At 47.6% G+C, this 19,103-nt stretch overlaps 2 protein-coding genes and 2 non-coding genes across 6 annotated transcripts in view; all 4 read right to left on the bottom strand.

The window, feature by feature from the left end:
• Positions 1 to 10,376: 10,376 nt before the first annotated feature.
• Rpl13 (ribosomal protein L13) lies at positions 10,377 to 13,271 on the bottom strand. Its single transcript, NM_016738.5, has 6 exons — positions 13,176 to 13,271; positions 12,859 to 12,968; positions 12,635 to 12,776; positions 12,265 to 12,438; positions 11,667 to 11,723; positions 10,377 to 10,577 (listed from the first exon to the last, which is right to left on the bottom strand). The coding sequence occupies exons 2-6, from the start codon at positions 12,960 to 12,962 to the stop codon at positions 10,419 to 10,421; spliced, it is 636 nt and encodes a 211-aa protein (NP_058018.2). The 5' UTR covers positions 12,963 to 12,968; positions 13,176 to 13,271; the 3' UTR covers positions 10,377 to 10,418.
• On the bottom strand, positions 10,578 to 10,646 carry Mir7079 (microRNA 7079). Its single transcript, NR_106047.1, has one exon. It is a non-coding gene; the product is annotated as a microRNA 7079 (primary transcript).
• Positions 12,516 to 12,563, bottom strand: Snord68 (small nucleolar RNA, C/D box 68). Its single transcript, NR_028128.1, has one exon. It is a non-coding gene; the product is annotated as a small nucleolar RNA, C/D box 68 (small nucleolar RNA).
• Positions 13,272 to 17,860: 4,589 nt separating the features above from the next.
• Spg7 (SPG7, paraplegin matrix AAA peptidase subunit) overlaps positions 17,861 to 19,103 on the bottom strand; it is a 32,253-nt gene continuing 31,010 nt past the window's right edge. For all 3 annotated transcript variants that reach the window (NR_157166.1, NM_153176.5, NM_001364435.1), the window contains one exon: positions 17,861 to 18,227. Coding sequence is in view for 2 of the 3 variants with exons in the window: in NM_153176.5 (NP_694816.3) it covers positions 18,063 to 18,227 (165 nt within the window). In the remaining variant the exon portion in view is untranslated. The remainder of the gene's footprint in view (positions 18,228 to 19,103) is intronic.

The raw sequence follows: 19,103 nt of genomic DNA, 5'->3' as shown, positions 1-19,103 counted from the left end.
AGAAAGAAAGAAAGAAAGAAAGAAAGAAAGGAAGGAAGGAAGGAAGGAAGGAAGGAAGGAAGAAAGAAAGAAAGAAAGAAAGAAAGAAAGAAAGGAAGGAAGAAAGAAAGAGAAAGGGAGATGAATTTACTAAGAAAATGTTCACTTAAAAGGGGGGGGGCTGGAGAGATGGCTCAGCAGTTAAGAGCACTGGCTGTTCTTCCAGAGGTCCTGAGTTCAAATCCCAGCAACCACATGGTGGTTCACAACCATCTGTAATGGGATCTGATGCCCTCTTCTTGTATGTCTGGAGACATTTACAGTGTACTCATATACATTAAAAAAAAAAAAAAAAAAAACCTGGGCAGTGGTGGCACACGCCTTTAATCCCAGCACTCAGGAGGCAGAGGCAGGCGGATTTCTGAGTTTGACGCCAGCCTGGTCTACAAAGTGAGTTCCAGGACAGCCAGGGCTATACAGAGAAACCCTGCCTCGAACAAACAAAAAACAAAAACAACAAAAATAAAAGAGGAGACAGGTGTGGTTGGACACACCTTCAATCCCAGAACTTGAGAGGCAGAAGCTGTGAGTTCGAGGCCAGCCTGGTCTACATAGTGAGCTCCAGGACAGCCATGGCTACATAAAGAGATTATGTCTTAAAATAGCAAAACACCAACAATGAGTGTTTTGGTGCACAAATTTTGATTCCAGCACTTGGGAGGAAGAGGCAGGTGGATTTCTTTGAATTTGAGGTCAGTCTGGTATACATAGTGAGTTCCAGGACAGCCAGGGCTACATGATAAGATCTTATCTCAAAACACACACACACACACACACACACACACACACACACACACACTGTTCAAGAGGCTGTCGAAACAAACGGCTCAACAGTTCAACAGTTAAAAGCACACACTGCTCCCGCAGGGGACTGAGTTCAGTTCCTGGAGCCTATGTCAGCAGCAGGATCATAACCCCCTGTTACTGCAGCCAGGGGTATCTGATCCCTCTGGCGGTCTCAGGCAGTGGCATGCACATGTATGTGCCCACACAGAGACACAGACACATAATTAAAAACACGATAAACTGGAAAAAAATGTGATCAGCAGCTGGTCAAAATCACCTGCCCATCTGTGCTTCACCGACATTTCATCACAAAGCACAGCTGTAGGGCAGTGACAGATGGAGAGAGAGAGAGAGAGAGAGAGAGAGAGAGAGAGAGAGAAGACTCAAGGAGCTTGGTAGCTGGAATCTCAGACTTCAGGTTTTAATCAACCTCCTGGAAGCTAACTCAGTGTTTGCTGACTCCTGGTGGCTCTGACTGCAGTCAGCAGTAATAGACAAGCATGCAGAAACTATGGGGGACAAGCTGGTATCCCTGCTGCCTGATCTACCTGATGCTGGGTCATTGGCACTGCCTCATTGCCTGCCCAGTAGTCTAAGGGCCAGAGACGGTGAGCCATGTCCCACCTCCAAGCACTAGACAGCAACAAGTTCTTTCTGTTCCCAGCCTCTGCTGCCCCAGGTTTTTCTGCTGGCCAGACACAGGAAATGAGACCTCCCTTCAAATATATTTTGTTATTATCATACAGGAAATAACACATGTCAGTGTTGAAATGTTAAAAAGCTGATAAGCAAGCATTTTTTAAAGTGAGCGCCCAGACATAAACACCATTATCATTTTGCATCTATGCCTCTAGCTGTTGTTGCTGTTGTTGTTGGTTTTTTTTTTAATGCAAAAATGCTTTCACTGGTTGATGGGGTTTGGTTTTGTTGGCTAATTTTGTAAAAGAAGTTTTTCTTTTCCTTTTTTTCATTTTGCTTTATGAGACAGGATCTTTGGACGTAACCCTGGCTGTCCTGGAACTAACTATGTAGATCAGGCTGGCCTCAAATTTACAGAGAAATCCATGTGCCTCTGTCTCCCAAGTGCTGGGATTAAATGTGTGCCACCATGGCTGGGGTTTTTTGTTTGTTTTGTTTTTGTTTTTTTAAGATTTTAAAATTTTGGATGCTGGAGAGATGGCTCAGTGGTTAAAAGAACTGACTGCTCTTCCAGAGGTCCTGAGTTCAATTCCCAGCAACCACATGGTGGCTCACAACCATCTGTAATGGGAACCGATGCCCTCTTCTGGTGTGTCTGATGACAGCAAGTGTATTCATATAAATAAAATAAATTAAAAAAAAGATTTAAAAATTTTATGTTATGTGTTTGCATAGATAGATAGATAGATAGATAGATAGATAGATAGATAGATATTGGACATTTCTGGTTTCTTTGGAAAGTCGGTTATGACAAATGATGGTTTGCTGGGGCACACAGGTGAAAAGATGCTTTGCTAAAGCAGACACATGAGAGAACATGTGCTGAAGGAGTATAAATATGACTCCACAGACATACATGTATTGGTTGCCTTACATAGCTCTATCTGTGACACCACCATTGAGAGAAACTCGCCAAAGACCTCGTGAGGTTCCTGTGGCAACTTGCCATTTCTGCAGCCTCAGGCTGGTTGGCGAGCCTTGCGGTTTCTTCAGGATTGAACTACAGCTGCTGGTTGGTGCCTGGTGTCTGCCTGCCTGGAGGACTGGTCAGCAGCTGCTGAGTCGTAGTTGGTGTTTGCTACAGGACTGAACCGCTGCCAGAGAAGATCGGGCTTGCCCCTAAAGAACTATTGCTAAACAGGTCTACTTCCCTCGTATCCTAATAACTTTTCTCTTCACCACCTCTGCCGGGTGGTGGGCAAAAGGAGAGGTTGAACATTTATTAAAAATTAGGTTGCAGGGTTCTAGAGAGATGGCTCAGAGATTAAGAACACTGACTGCTCTTCCAGAGGTCCAGAGTCAATTCCCAGCACCCACATGCCTTCTTCTGGTGTATCTGAAGAGAGTGACAGTGTATTCATACACATAAAATCACTACATCTTTAAAAATAAAAGTAGGTTGCAGAAATGTATGCCTCTGTGTGTGTGTGTATGTGTGTGTGTGTGTGTGTGTGTGTGTGCATGTGTATGTAGCATTTGAGGACAGAAGAGTGTACCATGTGGATGCTGGATCTAGGCCCTCTGCAAGTGTCGTTGGGACTGAAGAGATGGCTCGGGAGTTAAGAGTCCAGTCCCAGGGATCCTGTGCTCTCTGCTGCACCTCCTATGTGGGGCACAGACACCCATGCATGCAAAACATCTGTGCACATAAAAATTTTAAATTACATAAAACAAACAGATGATAAAATAGATAAAAGTAAAACAAACCTTTTTTCCCTTTAATTTAGATGTAGTTACAAAACTGTAGGAAACAATACAACAGAACAAATGTTTTATTATATATGTTTTAAAAGAATTGTTCATCTTTATTTTGTGTGTGTGCATGAGAGTTCAGCCTGCATGTGCGTGCACTGATGTGTGCCTGCTGCCACGGGAGGCCAGGAGATGGTACCAGCCATCATGGACCAAGTTACAGGTTGTTTATACAAACCACAGCTGTGTGGGTGCTGGGAACCAAACCCAGGTCCTCTGTGAGAACAAGTGCTCTTAACTCCTGAGCCCTCTCTCCAACCCTGGTATATGATTTTTTTTTCAATGTTTTAGGTATCAGGACTACTGTTTATTTTATTGATTTTGTTGAGAATTTCATACATGAATACTGTCTTTACATCCCTCCCTCTCCCACTCCGATTTCTCCTGTGCCCTTCTACTTCCTCTTGCGTGTTGGGGAACACGTGTGCACCACTGTACCCAGCTCCATGTCCAGGGCTCACTTCACTGAATATCCCCAGAAGGCTTGAGGTAGCATCTGCAACCAGAAGTGAAAGACAGGAAGCAGTGGGACACCCAGACCAGTCCCTTCACCCTCCAGGGCCACCCATACTCTACCACCCACCTTTTGAGAAGTTGTCTCTGAGCTGCCTTGATCCACGGAAACTGTGCGTCGGGGAGTATCAATCTTAGTGAAGGTTTCCATTGCTGTGAAGAGACATCAATACCACAGCAACTCTTACAAAGGGAAGGATTTAATTGGATCTGGCTTGCAGTTAGTCCATTGTCACCATGGCAGTAAGCACAATGGTGTGCAGGCAGACATGGTGCTGGAGAGGCAGCTGAGAGCTCTCTCTGTATCACCAGACAGCAGTTAGAGAATGAGCCATGGGGCCTAGCTTGAAACCTCAAAGTCCACCCCCCAGTTTTCTTACAAGAGCTGGTATTTGTCTTCCTTTAGAGGTATGTGTGTCCTGGTGCCTCACTGACTGTGACAACACACTCTGTTAGGTCCTGGGCAACTCTGTGAGATTCCTCAGTCACCTAGTTATAGCATGAGAGAGAGAGGGGCACCACCCACCGTGGGCTGGGTCCTCCCCATTGACCACTAATTGAGAAAATGCCTTACAGCTGGATCTCATGGAGGCATTTCCTCAGCAGAGGCTCCTTCCTCTCTGATGACTCCAGCTTGTGTCAAGTTCACACAAAACCAGCCAGTTGCAGGCCCTTTGACCCACAGAGTCAGAAGCAATCCTGAGCTCCTGACCACACCTACGGACAACCTAGATGTGTCTTCAGGTGGCAGCCCCTTGGGACCTGTTTCTTCTGAGGCTTGTCTTAGAAGCCAAGGACATTCTCTGCAAACACACTTCTCCTATGTGGCCTAATCCACTACTAACTTGACATAGTCTTTGGCCTACACAGGTACACGAACTAAAATAGCCACTATTTTCCGGGTGCCTGGATCTCTCACGGGACAGGGTGGGGACTAGAGTTAAGGGTTACAAATGGTAGAAAGGATATTTTGCACAGTGGCCACAAGGGGGCCCAGGAGCAGGGTTAGGAAGAGGGAGGGCTGTTTGCTGGTGGAGGGCTGGTATGGCCAGCAGAGAGGCTAGGAGTATTGTGAGACAAACAAAACCTCGCTGACATTTAAGTCTGCACTGTGCAGAAAAGAACCTGTGGGGTTGGGGAGATGGCTCAGCTGTTAAAGGATAGACTCACAACCAAAAAATATAAGAGAGGAAACTGTGGACATATTACTTAGCTACTGACATGTAAAATTGCACCAGAACACGGCAGCCAGGACAGTGCTTACTGTCTACTGTGCTGATCCCGTGCAAGAAGAGCCTTGACTGGCCGGGCGTGGTGGTGCACGCCTTTAATCCCAGCACTCAGGAGGCAGAGGCAGGCGGATTTCTGAGTTTGAGGCCAGCCTGGTCTACAAAGTGAGTTCCAGGATAGCCAGGGCTACACAGAGAAACCCTGTCTCGGAAAAAAAAAAAAAAAAAAAAAAAGAGCCTTGATTGGAGGAACAGGGGCAGGCCTCTGCCACCCTGAGGTGCGGTGGGAAAGGCCTGCGTCCAGGATTCCTCCAGTGGCCAGGATGGCTTGGTAAGTAATCTAAGAAGGAAAAGGGGAGGGAGGGAGACAAGAATGTAGCAACTGAAGTGAGAGTGGAGGAGAAGGGCTGGAGAGATGGCTCAGCGGTTGAGAGCACTGACTGCTCTTCTAGAGGTCCTTAGTTCGAGTCCCAGCATGGTGGCTCACAGCCAACTGTGATGGGATCTGACGCCCTCTTCTGGTGTGTCTGAAGACAGCTACGGTGTACTTACATATAATAAATGGAAAAAAAAAGGAGAAAAAGAAGAAAAAGAGTGGAGGAGAAAAGGGACAGAGGAGAGAAGGGAGGAGACGGGAAGGAAAAGGGGTGACAGGGTGAGGAAGGGAAGGAGCCCCAGATAGCAGCCAGTCGCTGCTATGACACCATTTGTCAGGACTGCTAAGACCATGGAGACCAGAGACTGGTGCTTTGGTAGCCATGGCAGCGTGGGCCTAAGAGGCAGCCAGGAACAGAGTCCATGGGCTACGCATCAGGCAGAGCCTAGGAATGGACATCCTGATTTTAGTCTCTCTGGACTTACCTAGAGCTTTGATGATATTCTTAGCAAGAGTCCTGGACAGATGTCTGGATATTTTTCCACTCTCTTTTCGGTCCTTTTCATCAATAACCTAGTTTTTTTTTTCCCCTCCTCTTCACAGGTTTTTGTGGTGGGATGTTTTTCCATGAACCCATTTTAGGACAGACAGAAACAGTTTCTAGGATTTGAAGTGAAGTGTTGCTCTTTTTATTTTTTTCAAGACAGGATGTAGCCCTGGCTTTCCTGCCTCTAAAACTCATTCTGTAGACCACGCTGGCCTCGAACTCACAGAGGTCCACCTCCCTCTGTCTCCCGAGGGATTAAAGGCGTGCGATGCGCCACCACTGCCCTGCCGACATACACTTCTTTTGTGTGTGTGATGATGTTCAAATCCAAGCTCTTGCCAGTGTTAGGTTGAGCTACCTCCGAAGTCCTTTTCTGTAAGTTATATATAAAAAAAAAATGATATTAACATCCAAATGCCATTTAAAACAACAAACACCAAAATGGAACTACTTCTCCAGGCCACTGGCATGCCAGGGTGGGGCTTAGTGCCATGTGGCAGAGACTAACACGGCACGGCTCTTGCTGCCATTGCCCTGCTCTGATAGCACTGATAGACTAACACTGGCACGATGCTGTTGGAACTGAGGCATGGCAGCCGGTCCACTCTCTGCACTGCTGCATGAATACCCAGCAGGAGCTGCCTCCTTTCCCAAGGCTGAGATTCAAACTGCTGCAGCCAACACAGCAGTGGGAAGGGCTGAAGATGCCTTCTGACCACCAGGATCCCCTCAGATGCCCTGTCCCTGTCCCTAAGCTCTTTAGTCTCTGGGACTTGGGAAAGTGATATATATGACAGCCTCTCTAAGGGGCTTTACCTTCCACAACCAGGATCTATTGCTGAATCGGACACACAGGAGTGGGGAGTCCACAGAGACCCAGACATCGCTTGTCTTAACACTATCACCCCTCATTCCATCCCAAGTTTCTTTTGACATCACTTTGGTTAAATTAAAAAAAAAAAAAAAAAAAAAAAAGGTGCTTAAAACTGGAGCTCCTGCCGGGCGTGGTGGTGCACGCCTTTGATCCCAGCACTCGGAAGGCAGAGGCAGGCAGATTTCTGAGTTCGAGGCCAGCCTGGTCTACAAAGTGAGTTCCAGGACAGCCAGGACTATTCAGAGAAACCCTGCCTCGAAAAACAAAAAAACAAAACAAACAAACAAAAAACCTGGAGCTCCTGGGGGCGGTTAAGAGCACTGTATGCTCTTCCGGAGTCCTGAGTTCAATTCAAAGCAACCACATGGTGGCTCACAATTATCTGTAATAGGATCTGATGCCCTCTCTGGTGTGTTTGAGGACAGCTATAGCATACTCATATACATAAAATAAATAAATAATTCTTTTTTTAAAAAAATGGAGTGACTGGGCTGGGGAGATGGCTCAGTGGTTAAGAGCATTGACTGCTCTTCCAGAGGTCCTGAGTTCAAATCCCAGCACCCACATGGTGGCTCACAGCTGCCTATAATGGGATCTGGTGCCCTCTTCTGGTCTGTCTGAAGATAGCTACAGTGTATTAAATAAATAATTCTTTTTTTTTTTTTAATGGAGCTACTTATAAACTGTAGAGACATACACAAAAGAAAACCTTAGAGTCGACCTTCTACACACAGGAATATTGATTTACACACCAAATGTATTTTAACCTAAAGTGATCACCTACCACCCTTTACACCAGTTCTAAGGAATTTGGAATGCCAACTTTTTATATATATAAGACAGGGTCTTACTAGGTAGCTTAGCTGGCCTTGAGCTCAAATTGAGACCTCTGAAGCAATCACCACTACAGGTATTCGCATCTGTGGGGACAACTTGGAGGAGCCAGTTCTGTCCCCTCATCACAAGGGTCCTAGAATCAAGCTCAGGTCATCAGTCACAAGCCTTCATCATTATACACTCGCTGGCTTTCCTCCTGTGGGTTCGGGGAAATGGCCTCAGGTGACCTTTCCCAACGGAGCTCCTTCAGTCTCCTCCAAGCTTGGAAGAACTTCACAAAAGCCAAACGTGCTTGTAGATCCACAGAGGAAGCTAAGGTGGCGATAATGAGAGTTCAAGGCCAGCCCAGATTACACAGTGAACTCCAGGCCAGCCCCGATGGGCTACTCAATAAAACCCTGCATCAAAGCAAGGAAAGGGCAGGGGTGAGGTGGGGTGTATGTGTGGAGAAATGGCTGAAGTTAAAGGCGCTTGTGTTTGTTCCCCAGTATCTATGCCTGGGAGCTCACAAGTGCCTTTAGAAAATTTTATGTATATATTGGTCTTTTGTCTACATATATCTCTGTGCACGTGAGGTCATTTTGCTTGCATAGGCTGGAAGGCAGCTTCATATCCCTGGGGACTAGTTATAGTTGTGAACAAACATGCAGGTGCTAGAAGTTGAATCCTGGTCCCCTGCAAGAGCAGCTAGCACCCTCACCCAGGGCCAATCTCTTCAGCACCTTCCGAGAGCCTTCACCTGCAGCTCCAGGGGGATGTGGTGCACCTGCCTGGGTAGCTGCAGTCACCCAGCCAGGCTTAGCTCACCTCACCTACCCATTCTAACCACTACTGCAGAGGAGCTTCCCAGAGTCCATGCAGTTTACAGCAAGCTCCTGCAGGCCCAGGGTGCACATAAACGCATGAGCATGAAGGCACATATACATTCTTAAAAGGATACAAGGAGCAATAGCACACACCTATGCAGAACTTGGCAGGCAGTGGCAAGCCTGAGTGTCTGGCTATTCAGGGCTACCTACACAGGAAACGGCTATCTAAAATCAAAAACTAAATTTACAACATTTTTAAAACCAAAGGGAGGGCTGGTGAGATGGCTCAGCGGTTAAGAGCACTGACTGCTCTTCCAAAGTTCCTGAGTTCAAATCCCAGCAACCACATGGTGGCTCACAACCATTTGCAATGGGATCTGGCTCCCCCTTCTGGAGTGACTGAAGACAGCTACAGTGTACTCACATATAACAATAAATAAATCAATCTAAAAAAACAAAACCAAAAAAAGCAAAACTAAGGGAACAGAGGCAGGAGGATATGAGTTTGAGGCCAGCCTAGTTTACACAGGACAGCTAGGGTACACAGTGACTGTCTCAAAAACAGAGTGAGGGGCAACCCCAAAGAAACGACCAAAATGGGGGCTGCAGAGATGGCTCAGGGGAGTAAGAGCACTGACTGCTCTTCGGAAGGTCCTGAGTTCAAATCCCAGCAACCACATGGTGGCTCCCAGCCATCTGTAATGGGATCTGATGCCCTCTTCTGGTGTGTCTGAAGTCAGCTACAGTCCACTTATTTAAATAAATTAAAAAAAAAAAAAAAAAAGACCAAAATGGTCCCTAGATGGTACTAAATGTTACTAGAGCTGATCTGTGTAAGTGGCCACAAATTCTAAGGATGTTCAATTGCACTCATAGCCTGGCATCAAGTTCTTCCCCTCACCTGGGGATGGAGAGATGGCTGGTGGGTGGTTAAGCACACTTGCTCTTGCAGAGGGCCAGACTTCCTGATGGTATCTTACGATTTTAAATCCTTCTCAGATTTGTACACAACACATATATCAAGGCCTAACACAAATAAATTTCACATTTACCATACCTGTACTAAAAACTTCTGCCCCCTTGTGGACATTCATATATGACCAAGTCTAGCACCATCCTAGGTTATCTTTTTTTTTTTTTGAGACAGGGTTTCTCTGTTTAGCCTTGAATGTCTCTGTAGACCAGGCTGGCCTCAAACTAAAAAATCCGCCTGCCTCTGCCTCCCAAGTGCTGGGATTAAAGGTGTGTGCCATCAATGCCTGGCCATCCTATATATCTTGTTCCTAGGGCACAGCATGGTGCCCTCGAACTGGTAGGCATGTTACCCCCGTTACTCTTCCAAGTAACTTCAATCCTTCAAACATGGGACCCATTTCCAGGGTGCTTTCTAGTGGTTTACTGCTTGGGGGACAAGGCAGGTATTGAAGAATGCTTGGGCCAAAAAGAAAAAACTTCAGGCCCCAAAACCTATCTCTGGGGCTCTCCTCTTTGTATGTAGTAAGAATGCCTCAGGCACCACAGGCACTGCACATGCAGGGTAATACAGGACTCCCATGGTTCTAAGTCACTGTCGGGGCAAACCTAATCCTGTCACACCAGGGAAGAGAGGGGCAAGTTACTACAAAATCCAGGCACCAGCCTTCCTCTGGGCTAAGTTAGAAGAGCCTGCTACAGCTACTGATACAGTAGACAGCGACCACCCCAAGGAAGACCCTGCTGAAGTTAATTTTAGGGCTGGGCTATGGCATTTACGACGTTTGAGCTCAGCAGCTGGTGTTAACAGCAGTCTCCCACCCACTCAGTTATAACTAAGGCCCAAAATGCTGAAACTCAATCACATCTCTTAGGAATACCTTCTAACTCAAACCTGCAACACACAACTATTGCTCAAGAAAAAAAGACAAAGAAACCCAGCTTTTGCTTTATGGAAAATTTATTGCAGCTCTCCAACACAGAATTATTTTTTCTTTTCAACATCTTGCTCTGCAGCTTCCTTCGCCCTTTTTGCTCGGATGCCAAAGAGTCGGGCATTGGCACGGGCCATTCGGAGACTGGCAAAAGCCTTAAAGTTCTTCTCTTCTTCTGTGATAACTCTGGCCTTTTCCTTTTTGTACACCTGGAAAGAGAACAGAAGTCAGGAGCCTACAGGACCTGTGCACAGGACTCACTGCCTCAGCCCTCCGGGCGCAGAACCACCCCCTGGGATAAGTAAATCCCCACTATTTGTCAGGTTGCGATGGGAGAATCCTGAGTCTTCGCCACCATAGACTACAAATTAAGTTCTAAACCAGCTTTGGCTTATATATGGAAATATATATTATAAAATTAGAGCCACAACCTCTGTAAGGCACATTCTGGTGAATTTATTAAAACTTGACACAGCCAAAGTGATGGCAGAAGAAAAAACTTCAATGAGAAAATTCCTTCATAAGATCGGGCTTGCCTTTAACCCTCAAAGCAGATGCAGGTGTGGGTTAGAGGCCAGCCTGGTTGGTGTACTGAGTTCCAGGACAGCAAAGGCTGCAGAGGAACACTGATGTCTCTTTCCCTCTTTGTGAGAGAGTTCTCATTTACGTGAGAGGGTGCAGGCCACCTTGCACAGGGCGACCCACCCTTGGCTGGAGGCTCTGGGTGCTTAGAGCAGCACCTAGCACGTCTCCCCCCCCATGGCCTCTGCATCAACTCCTGCCTCCAGGTTCCTGCCCCGACTTTCTCCAAGGTGCAAGTGTAAGCCAGAACTTGGTTTTAGTCATGGCACTTCTTCATAGCAACAGAAAGCCCAAGACACAAAGCCTGATCCCTTCAGAGAAGAACAAAATTACACTCCCAAGCACTCCAAACAAGTAGGGAATGCTAAGTTAGGGACCTGCGCATTTCTAAAAGGAACACAAGCCAGTCCTTTAAAATCTTGGCAGTTAGCCCATGGTGGTAATGAATGAATGCCTGTAAACCCAGCACTTGGGAGGCAGAGGCAGTCAATCTCTGAGTTCAAGGCCAGCCCAAAGCTACAGAGAATCTCTTTCTCTCAAAACAACAAAAAGTGCCCCCCCACCCCAAAGATTGGGAGGTTGTCCCCAAGGTAAGAGAACTTTCTTTCACCAGCCTGAAACCTTCACCAGTCTCTAATTAGTCTGTCACAACACACTTTTTTATCCCTGCCAATCTTGTCTATTACGGAGCTGAGCCTACAGCAGTGTCCACTTACATTCCGGATGGGCATCACAGGTCCTGTCAGCTGGGTGGCCAGCTTAAGTTCTTCAGCCTGTTTTAAGAGTAAGAAAAAGTTGAGTCCAGCTTCCATCTCATGCCTGTTACTTATAGACCCCATTATCACGGGGTCTGCTTTAGTTCCCAAGGATCAGGCTGCCTGGGCCTGCAGCACCTAGCATTTTCCGTCCCGGTGCGCTGGCTGACTACAGCTCCACTGAAGGAACAGAAGAAAGCCATCCTTACCCCACCCTCAGGAAGCCCACACTGACAAGAAACCCACCGATCCTTGTTACAAAACTCTTTACACTTCTGAATACCGAGATACTTTCTGTACCGAGATGCCCCTGAACGTCCTGGTAGGGTGAACGCTCTAGAACAGCATACCAGGCTCCAAGTCAATAGCTCCCAACACTAACAGACACTGGAAAGCCCAGGGACACCATAGTGGCTCCCACTGATCTGCACGCGTCACCGCCGCCCCCAGTACGCTCTAACCTCCCACTGCTGCACTCATGTCAACTCTGCAGAGCTGGATCCAAGAACACAGACTCTATCTACACTGAGCCGGACCTCTGCCGCCCCGCAGGACTTACAGAACTGTCTCCCTTCTTCGGAGCAGAAGGCTTCCTGGGGAACAGGATGAGCTTGGAGCGGTACTCCTTCAGGCGCTGCACGTTGGCCTGCAGTGACTCCGTGGACTTGTTTCGCCTCCTCGGGTCCACAGAGATGCCGATGGTGCGAGCCACTTTCTTGTGGATGCCAGCCACCTGTTCAGAAACAGAAACTGGTCACCCACCTCGCAGTCACCCCACCCCAAGCCGGCCCTGCCGAGAAAACTCGGTGTCATCAGATGGAAAAGGGTTCAAAAGTACTTTCATCAAGTCAGTACAGCGATTCCGGAGAATGTCATCATTCCACCGAGCCCGAGGGACCTGCCAAGGGACCTCGCCCTGCCGCACTCACCCTGAGCTCCTCCAGGCTGAAGCCCCTGCCAGCCCGGACCTTGGTGTGGTATCTCACTGTAGGGCACCTCACGATGGGCCTGATGGGGCCGGACGCGGGGCGAGGGGCGATGCGACGCGCTTTCGCCTGCCGGGCCTTGCGCCTGCAGGAAAAGCACAGCCGTCACCTCCTGCCCCACGCGCGTCCCCGCCCTGGAGCCCACGCGAGCCACGCGCGATCTATACCTGCGGATCTTGCGCGCCGGCTGGTTGAACCAAGTGTCCACTCGCTGCTGCCAATCCTTGTGGAAGTGGGGCTTCAGTATCATGCCATTCCGGCTGGGCGCCATGGCTGCCTAAGGCCGCGAGGGAGAGGAGGGCGGCGAGTCAAGGCCAGGGTCCCCAACCCCGTCCCGGGTCCTCCCGCCCCTGCCCTGGCTCCGTGCTGTCGGCGCCCGGGCTCCTCCATGGCTGTCCGTGCGGCCTCTCTTCGCCGATGACAGCGGATGGAGGGCGATGGAGCCCGATGGACCACGATGGGACCGGCGGCGGCAGAGACTCACCTCCTATACAGGAGAACGGCCGAGCGGAAAGGACCGGGCACCGCAAAGCACCCTGGGCTTGTAGGGAGTCCGGCCAATCTCAAACGCCAATCAAAATCAGGCGAAAGGGAAGTGACGTCACGCGAACCCGCCCGCCGGCGGACCATCGCCTTTCTAGCCGTCGGGTTGGTTATTCTCGCTGGTTCCTAACTTCGCAGTGTGGGTATCTCCGGCGTGCTCAGGGGCGCACCTATGAATTAAACCCCTAAAACTCTTTCTCCCTCCTAGATCCAGTGTTTTTTCCCCGTCCACCCAGGAAAATTTATTATAGATTTGCCTGGAATTTATGTTTCCCCAGAACTGAAGCACGCACCCCCATTCCAGACTTCCCCCCCCACTTTAAGATTTTTATTTATTTTTACTTTATTTGTATGAGTGTCTCCCTGGTTTCATGGCTGTGCGTCGGATCCCCTACTACCGGAGTTCCTGGGTGCTGAGAATTGAACTTCTGAAACAGCAAGCAGCCAGTGATCGTAACTACTGAGTCATTTCTCCAGCCCCAAACTCCCCCATTTACTTAGATAACTCCTTTAGCCCTGACTTAACTCCTCGGGGGGAAATCAGGTGTGACGAAATACAATACTGAATTCCTACCCACAGTAGCAGCGACAACAAAACAGCCAAGGCATACACTGGTCCTACACCTGTATGCCTATAACCTTTTTTCACTCCTCATTCCCAATTACCAGGTTTCTTCCTGATCAAAATTCCACTACAGAAGCTGTAGAAATGGCTCAGTAATTAAGAGGGCTATAAATTTAAAAATCCACATTATACCCGGGCCAGATATCACAGGACCATAATCATAATTCATCTAGAAAATGAGACAGGACAATAGCAATTTCAATGCTTTTTGAGCAACTTAAACCCTCTTTTCTTTTTTTTCTTCTCCTTTTTTTTTAAGATTTATTTTATTTATGTAAGTACACTGTAGCTGTCTTCAGACACACCAGAAGAGGGCATCAGACTCCATTACCGATGGTTGTGAGCCACCATGTAGTTGCTGGGAGTTGAACTCAGGACCTTTGGAAGAGCAGTCCGTGCTCTTAACCGCTGAACCATCTCTCCAGCCCAACCCTCTTTTCAAAATTAAAAAGGAAGGGCTGGCAAGACAGCTTAGAGGGTTGAAGGTACTTGCTGCCATTTTATTCCTGGGACCCACATGGTAGAAGAGAACCAAGCTCTACATGCTGAGCTCATCCATGATATATATATATTTTCTCTGTCTCTCTCTCACACACACACACACAAACACACACACACACATACCACACACGCGTGCGCGCGCGAAAATAATGTCATAATGAAGCAGGCTGAGGATGTAATTCTTGCCTATTGGATGAGAGGCTAAATTCAATCCTCAGTAGGGGGGAGCCATTTTTTTTGAGTGTGGGTGAAAAGGCCAGAAATTGATGTTGAACCATCTTCCCAGCCCAGAGAAAATGTCTGTGGAAGGAATGCCCAGATTCAAGGTGCACTTCTTTGAAACAGTGTTTTCTCAGACCTCTTTTGACATTCCCAAGTATCTGTCTCTTTCTACTCTCAAAGATGACATCCATGTCCACCACCAGCTTTTCGTTCAGGATGGACACGCTGCACCGGCACCTGAGTTCCAGCTCAAGCTGCAGTGCTGCGTGACATTGGTGGGCGTTAGAGCTCTGAAACTGCAACACTGCTTAGAATCAAATTAGGGGAGGGAAGGGAGGTTGTGATCTGAATTGTTCTCTGTTGCACAGGGTGGACACAGAAGGGAACAGTTATGCAAAGATGAGGCTAAGGCGGTTGTTCCTGCTCTAGCTTGAGCGCCAGTTCCTGGTCTCCTGGGCAGAGAACTCTGCAAACACCATTCCACCGGAAAGCTTCCTGGTGCCTGAGGCCGTGCTGTGCACGGGCTTGCATTCCTTTGCATGACTAGACTTAGCAGCTTATGGCTGTGGCCTGCTCTTCATTTTCCGGCAAGCTGCTCCAGGAACCCCTCCCTTCCCTGTGGGTACTTACTGAATTCTGGGTGTTTGGGAGTGTCAGAAAACTCTTGCCTAATCCCTCACCACATCTTTTCTTTTTTTTTTTTTTTTTTTTTTGGTTTTTCGAGACAAGGTTTCTCTGTGTAGCCCTGGCGGTCCTGGCTCACTCTGTAGACCAGACTGGCCTGGAACTCAGAGATCCACCTGCCTCTGCCAGTAATAAACTTTCTTCCATTCATAATCTGGAACTCTTTTAGTCACATAACCTTGATTTTTTGATTTTTAAAGATTATTAACTTAGGGCTGGAGAAATGGCTCAGTGGTTAAAAGCACTGACTGCTCTTCCAGAGGTCTCGGGTTCAATTCCCAGCAACCACATGGTGGCTCACAACCATTTGTAATGGGATCTGATGCCTTTTTCTGGTGTGTCTGAAGACAGCGACAGTGTATGCACACACATTAAAGAAATCTTTTTTGTTTTTTAAAAAAGGATTACTAACTTACTATTTATGTGTGTGAGCCTGCAGGAGTTGTGTGTGCCGAGCTCAGAGGCCAGAAGAGCACTGGATCCCTCACTAAGTGCTCCTTTTTTTTTTTCTTTTTTGTTTTTTCGAGACAGGGTTTCTCTGTGTAGCCCTGGCTGTCCTGGAACCCACTCTGTAGACCAGGCTGGCTTTGAACTCAGAAATCTGCCTGCCTCTGCCTCCAGAGTGCTGGGATTAAAGGTGTGTGCCACCACTGCCTGGCTCTTCACCACTAAGCCACACCTTTTATCAAGTGGCACAGTGTTTCTGGATTTGGTGGTACACACAGCCCAGCACCCAGAAGAGAGAAAGAAGAGGATCACTGCAAGCTTCATGACAGCCAGAGCTCCATAACCAGGACCTGACCATCAAAAAAAAACAAAACAAAAACAAAAAGTAGGGCTAAGAAGACAGTTCAGTGTTTAAGAGCATTTACTTGTTCTTGCAAAGGGCCTGCGTTTGATGACCAACACCAACAAGGTGGTCACAGCCATAGCTGAAGTTCTAGGGGATCCAGTGTTCTCGTCTGACCTCTAAGCATTTGCATAGTCTACCAAGCATATACATGTGATATATATACATACCAAGCATATACGTGTGGTATATATATATACACGCATGAAGGCCAAACATTTATACACAATACTAAAAAAAAAAAATCTGTCAAGCGGTGGTGGCGCACACCTTTAATCCCAGCACTTGGGAGGCAGAGGCAGGCAGATTTTTGAGTTGAGGCCAGCCTGGTCTACAAAGTGAGTTCCAGGACAGCCAGGGCTATACAGAGAAACCCTGTCTTGAAAAACCAAAAAAAAAAAAAAAAAAAAAGAGTTCTTGAAACATTAAATAGTGCTCACAAACATTAAAATTAAACCTAATACTGCTGCTTGACATCTTTTGTTTACTAAGGCTTTGAAATTAAAGTTTTTAAAATAAAAATCTATAAAAAGAAAAATTATATGCATACAAAAGGTAGGCAGATTGGACTGTTTCAATGGTGAACAGTTTTTACATTTATTTATTATTAGTCTTTTATTTATCTTAGAAATAGCATCTCATTATATAGTTCTGATTGGTGTGGAACTCTGTAGGTCAACTAAGTAGGGCGCAAAACTCATCAAGATCTGCCTGCTTCTGCCTCCCAAGTGCTGGGCTTAAAGGCTTGTGCCACCAGCCTGGCCTGCTTATCTTGTGTGTGTGGATCTGGGCATGTGTGTGTCTCGGCATGGTCTGGTCAGAGGACAACTATAGCAGCCCAGTGACTGAACTCAGGTTACTTGGTCTGCAGCATTATCTTGCCTGCTCAAGACCCTGCTTTAGAGAAATTAAAACCTAATTACATGCTAATCTTTGGTTAAAAACTAGAACTCAAACTCAGAATGTTCTTACAAACCCCTTCACACACACACACACACACACACACACACACACACACACACACACCCCGCCCCCCGCTGCTGCTGGCCCTGCAGCCCCTTCCCACTGCCAGCAGCTTCCTTGGGTGTTGCCATGCGGGGCAGTGAGAACAGTGCGCTCTGACAGTAAACCATGTTCTACGCACGACTGCACAGCAAGGGTGGAGGCTCCACAGGCAGGAACTGGGAACCAGCAAAGGCCTGTGGCTACCCTGCATGGTTTGAACTCTGATGCCCTACACAAAAGGCTGGTCTCTTTCCAGTGAGAGACTCAAAGTATAAAGTGAAAACAAGACCCGTGACTGCACAGCTCAAATGTTTCCCTACCACAAGATGTGTGAGAACTATCACTTTTGGTGGAGGGAGTCAAGGCATGCTACACAAGGAAAGGCGGGGGGGGGGGGGGGTCTCCACTTGCAGTGGCACACAGCAGTAGGTGGCAGCATTACTTGCAGTGGCACACAGCAGTAGGTGGCAGCATTAGTGTCTTCCAAGTCCCAGTGCTTGTTCGGACTTTGGCCCCCTCACTGAGGGAGGCTCTGACGAGGACAGTTGGCTCAGAGGGTCTTTCATCTTGGATCCTATTAGCATTCTCAGGGAATCCGGGACACAAACAGAATCATTCAGTCCAGTGACTGCTGGGCTATGTTTAGAGCCACAAGCCACACAGAGACGGCCTCTGAAGTCCCAGGGGCTCCACTCCAGCACATGCACTTCCCACATGAAAAGCAATACACATGGAGAGCTCAAATTCTCTGCAAACAATTTACTAATCATAAATCAATAAATAGGTATCAGAAGTCTTCATCAGAAATCAGAGCACTGACAGGCTGAGGTTCAAGTTCAGGTGAAGAGAATCTCAGAGGCAGATGGCAGCTACTGAGGAGCGAGTTCTGTGATAACCGCAGGTGCGTGGAGGAAAGCCATTCTCTGGGCCTTGGAGGGGGGCTAGGGAGCCGGAGCCTCCTCCTCCCCTGAGGCCTGTCTCTCCTTTTCAGCATCAATCCATTTCTGTGGTGCAATCATTTTCTTTGGCCCATGGGGCGGCGGGCCAATGAGCGCCTCAATGTCCTCATAGTTTATCACTTCCTTTTCCAGAAGGGCATTCGCCAACTAGAAAGAACAAACAGGGCAGTGTGAGTGCCCCGACAAAGATGAGAGCCTTGGAGGGCAGAGCATCAGAGATGGAGACCCATCCCACAGGGGGCCTCTGTGTCTGTGAGCAGGATGCCTTGGAAAGGCCAACTTCCCAGCGACACAGACGCAAAGGCAATTCCAGCGAAGAATTGCTCCCTGTTTTTACCCTAAAAGTGATCTGTCAGCTGCCAGCCTCATTACTTTTTCTATTTCCTTTCAAAACCTCTGCTTATTTCTGGCAACTGCAATTTCCTTCACCAAACAAGGTATGTGTGTCTGGGAAAGGCAGGCAGGGCACTGAGACAGACAGGCGCTGAATGACACAACGGGGAGGGAGGTCCGCTGCTTAGATACAGCCCTGAACATCATTTTATTCCTAGACAGGGTATCATTCAGGCTGACTTCAAACTTGCTATGCTTACCCAAGGTATAAGGTACTATTTGCAAAACACATGAAACTCAAGAAGAACGAAGACCAAAGTGTGGACACTTTGACTCTTCTTAGAATTGGGAACAAAAACACTCATGGAAGGAGTTACAGAGTCAAAGTTTGGAGCTGAGACAAAAGGATGGACCATCTAGAGACTGCCATACCCAGGGATCCATCCCATAATTAGCCTCCAAACGCTGACACCATTGCATACACTAGCAAGATTTTGCTGAAAGGACTCTGATATAGCTGTCTCTTGTGAAGCTATGCCGGTGCCTGGCAAACACAGAAGTGGATGCTCACAGTCAGCTATTGGATGGAACACAGGGCCCCCAATGGAGGAGCTAGAGAAAGCACCCAAGGAGCTGAAGGGTTCTGCAACCCTATAGGTGAAACAACAATATGAACTAACCAGTACCCCC

This window comes from Mus musculus, chromosome 8 (genome assembly GCF_000001635.26).
Source record: "Mus musculus strain C57BL/6J chromosome 8, GRCm38.p6 C57BL/6J".
Classification (NCBI taxonomy): Eukaryota; Metazoa; Chordata; class Mammalia; order Rodentia; family Muridae; genus Mus; species Mus musculus.
This window is presented reverse-complemented; position numbering and strand designations above follow the sequence as displayed.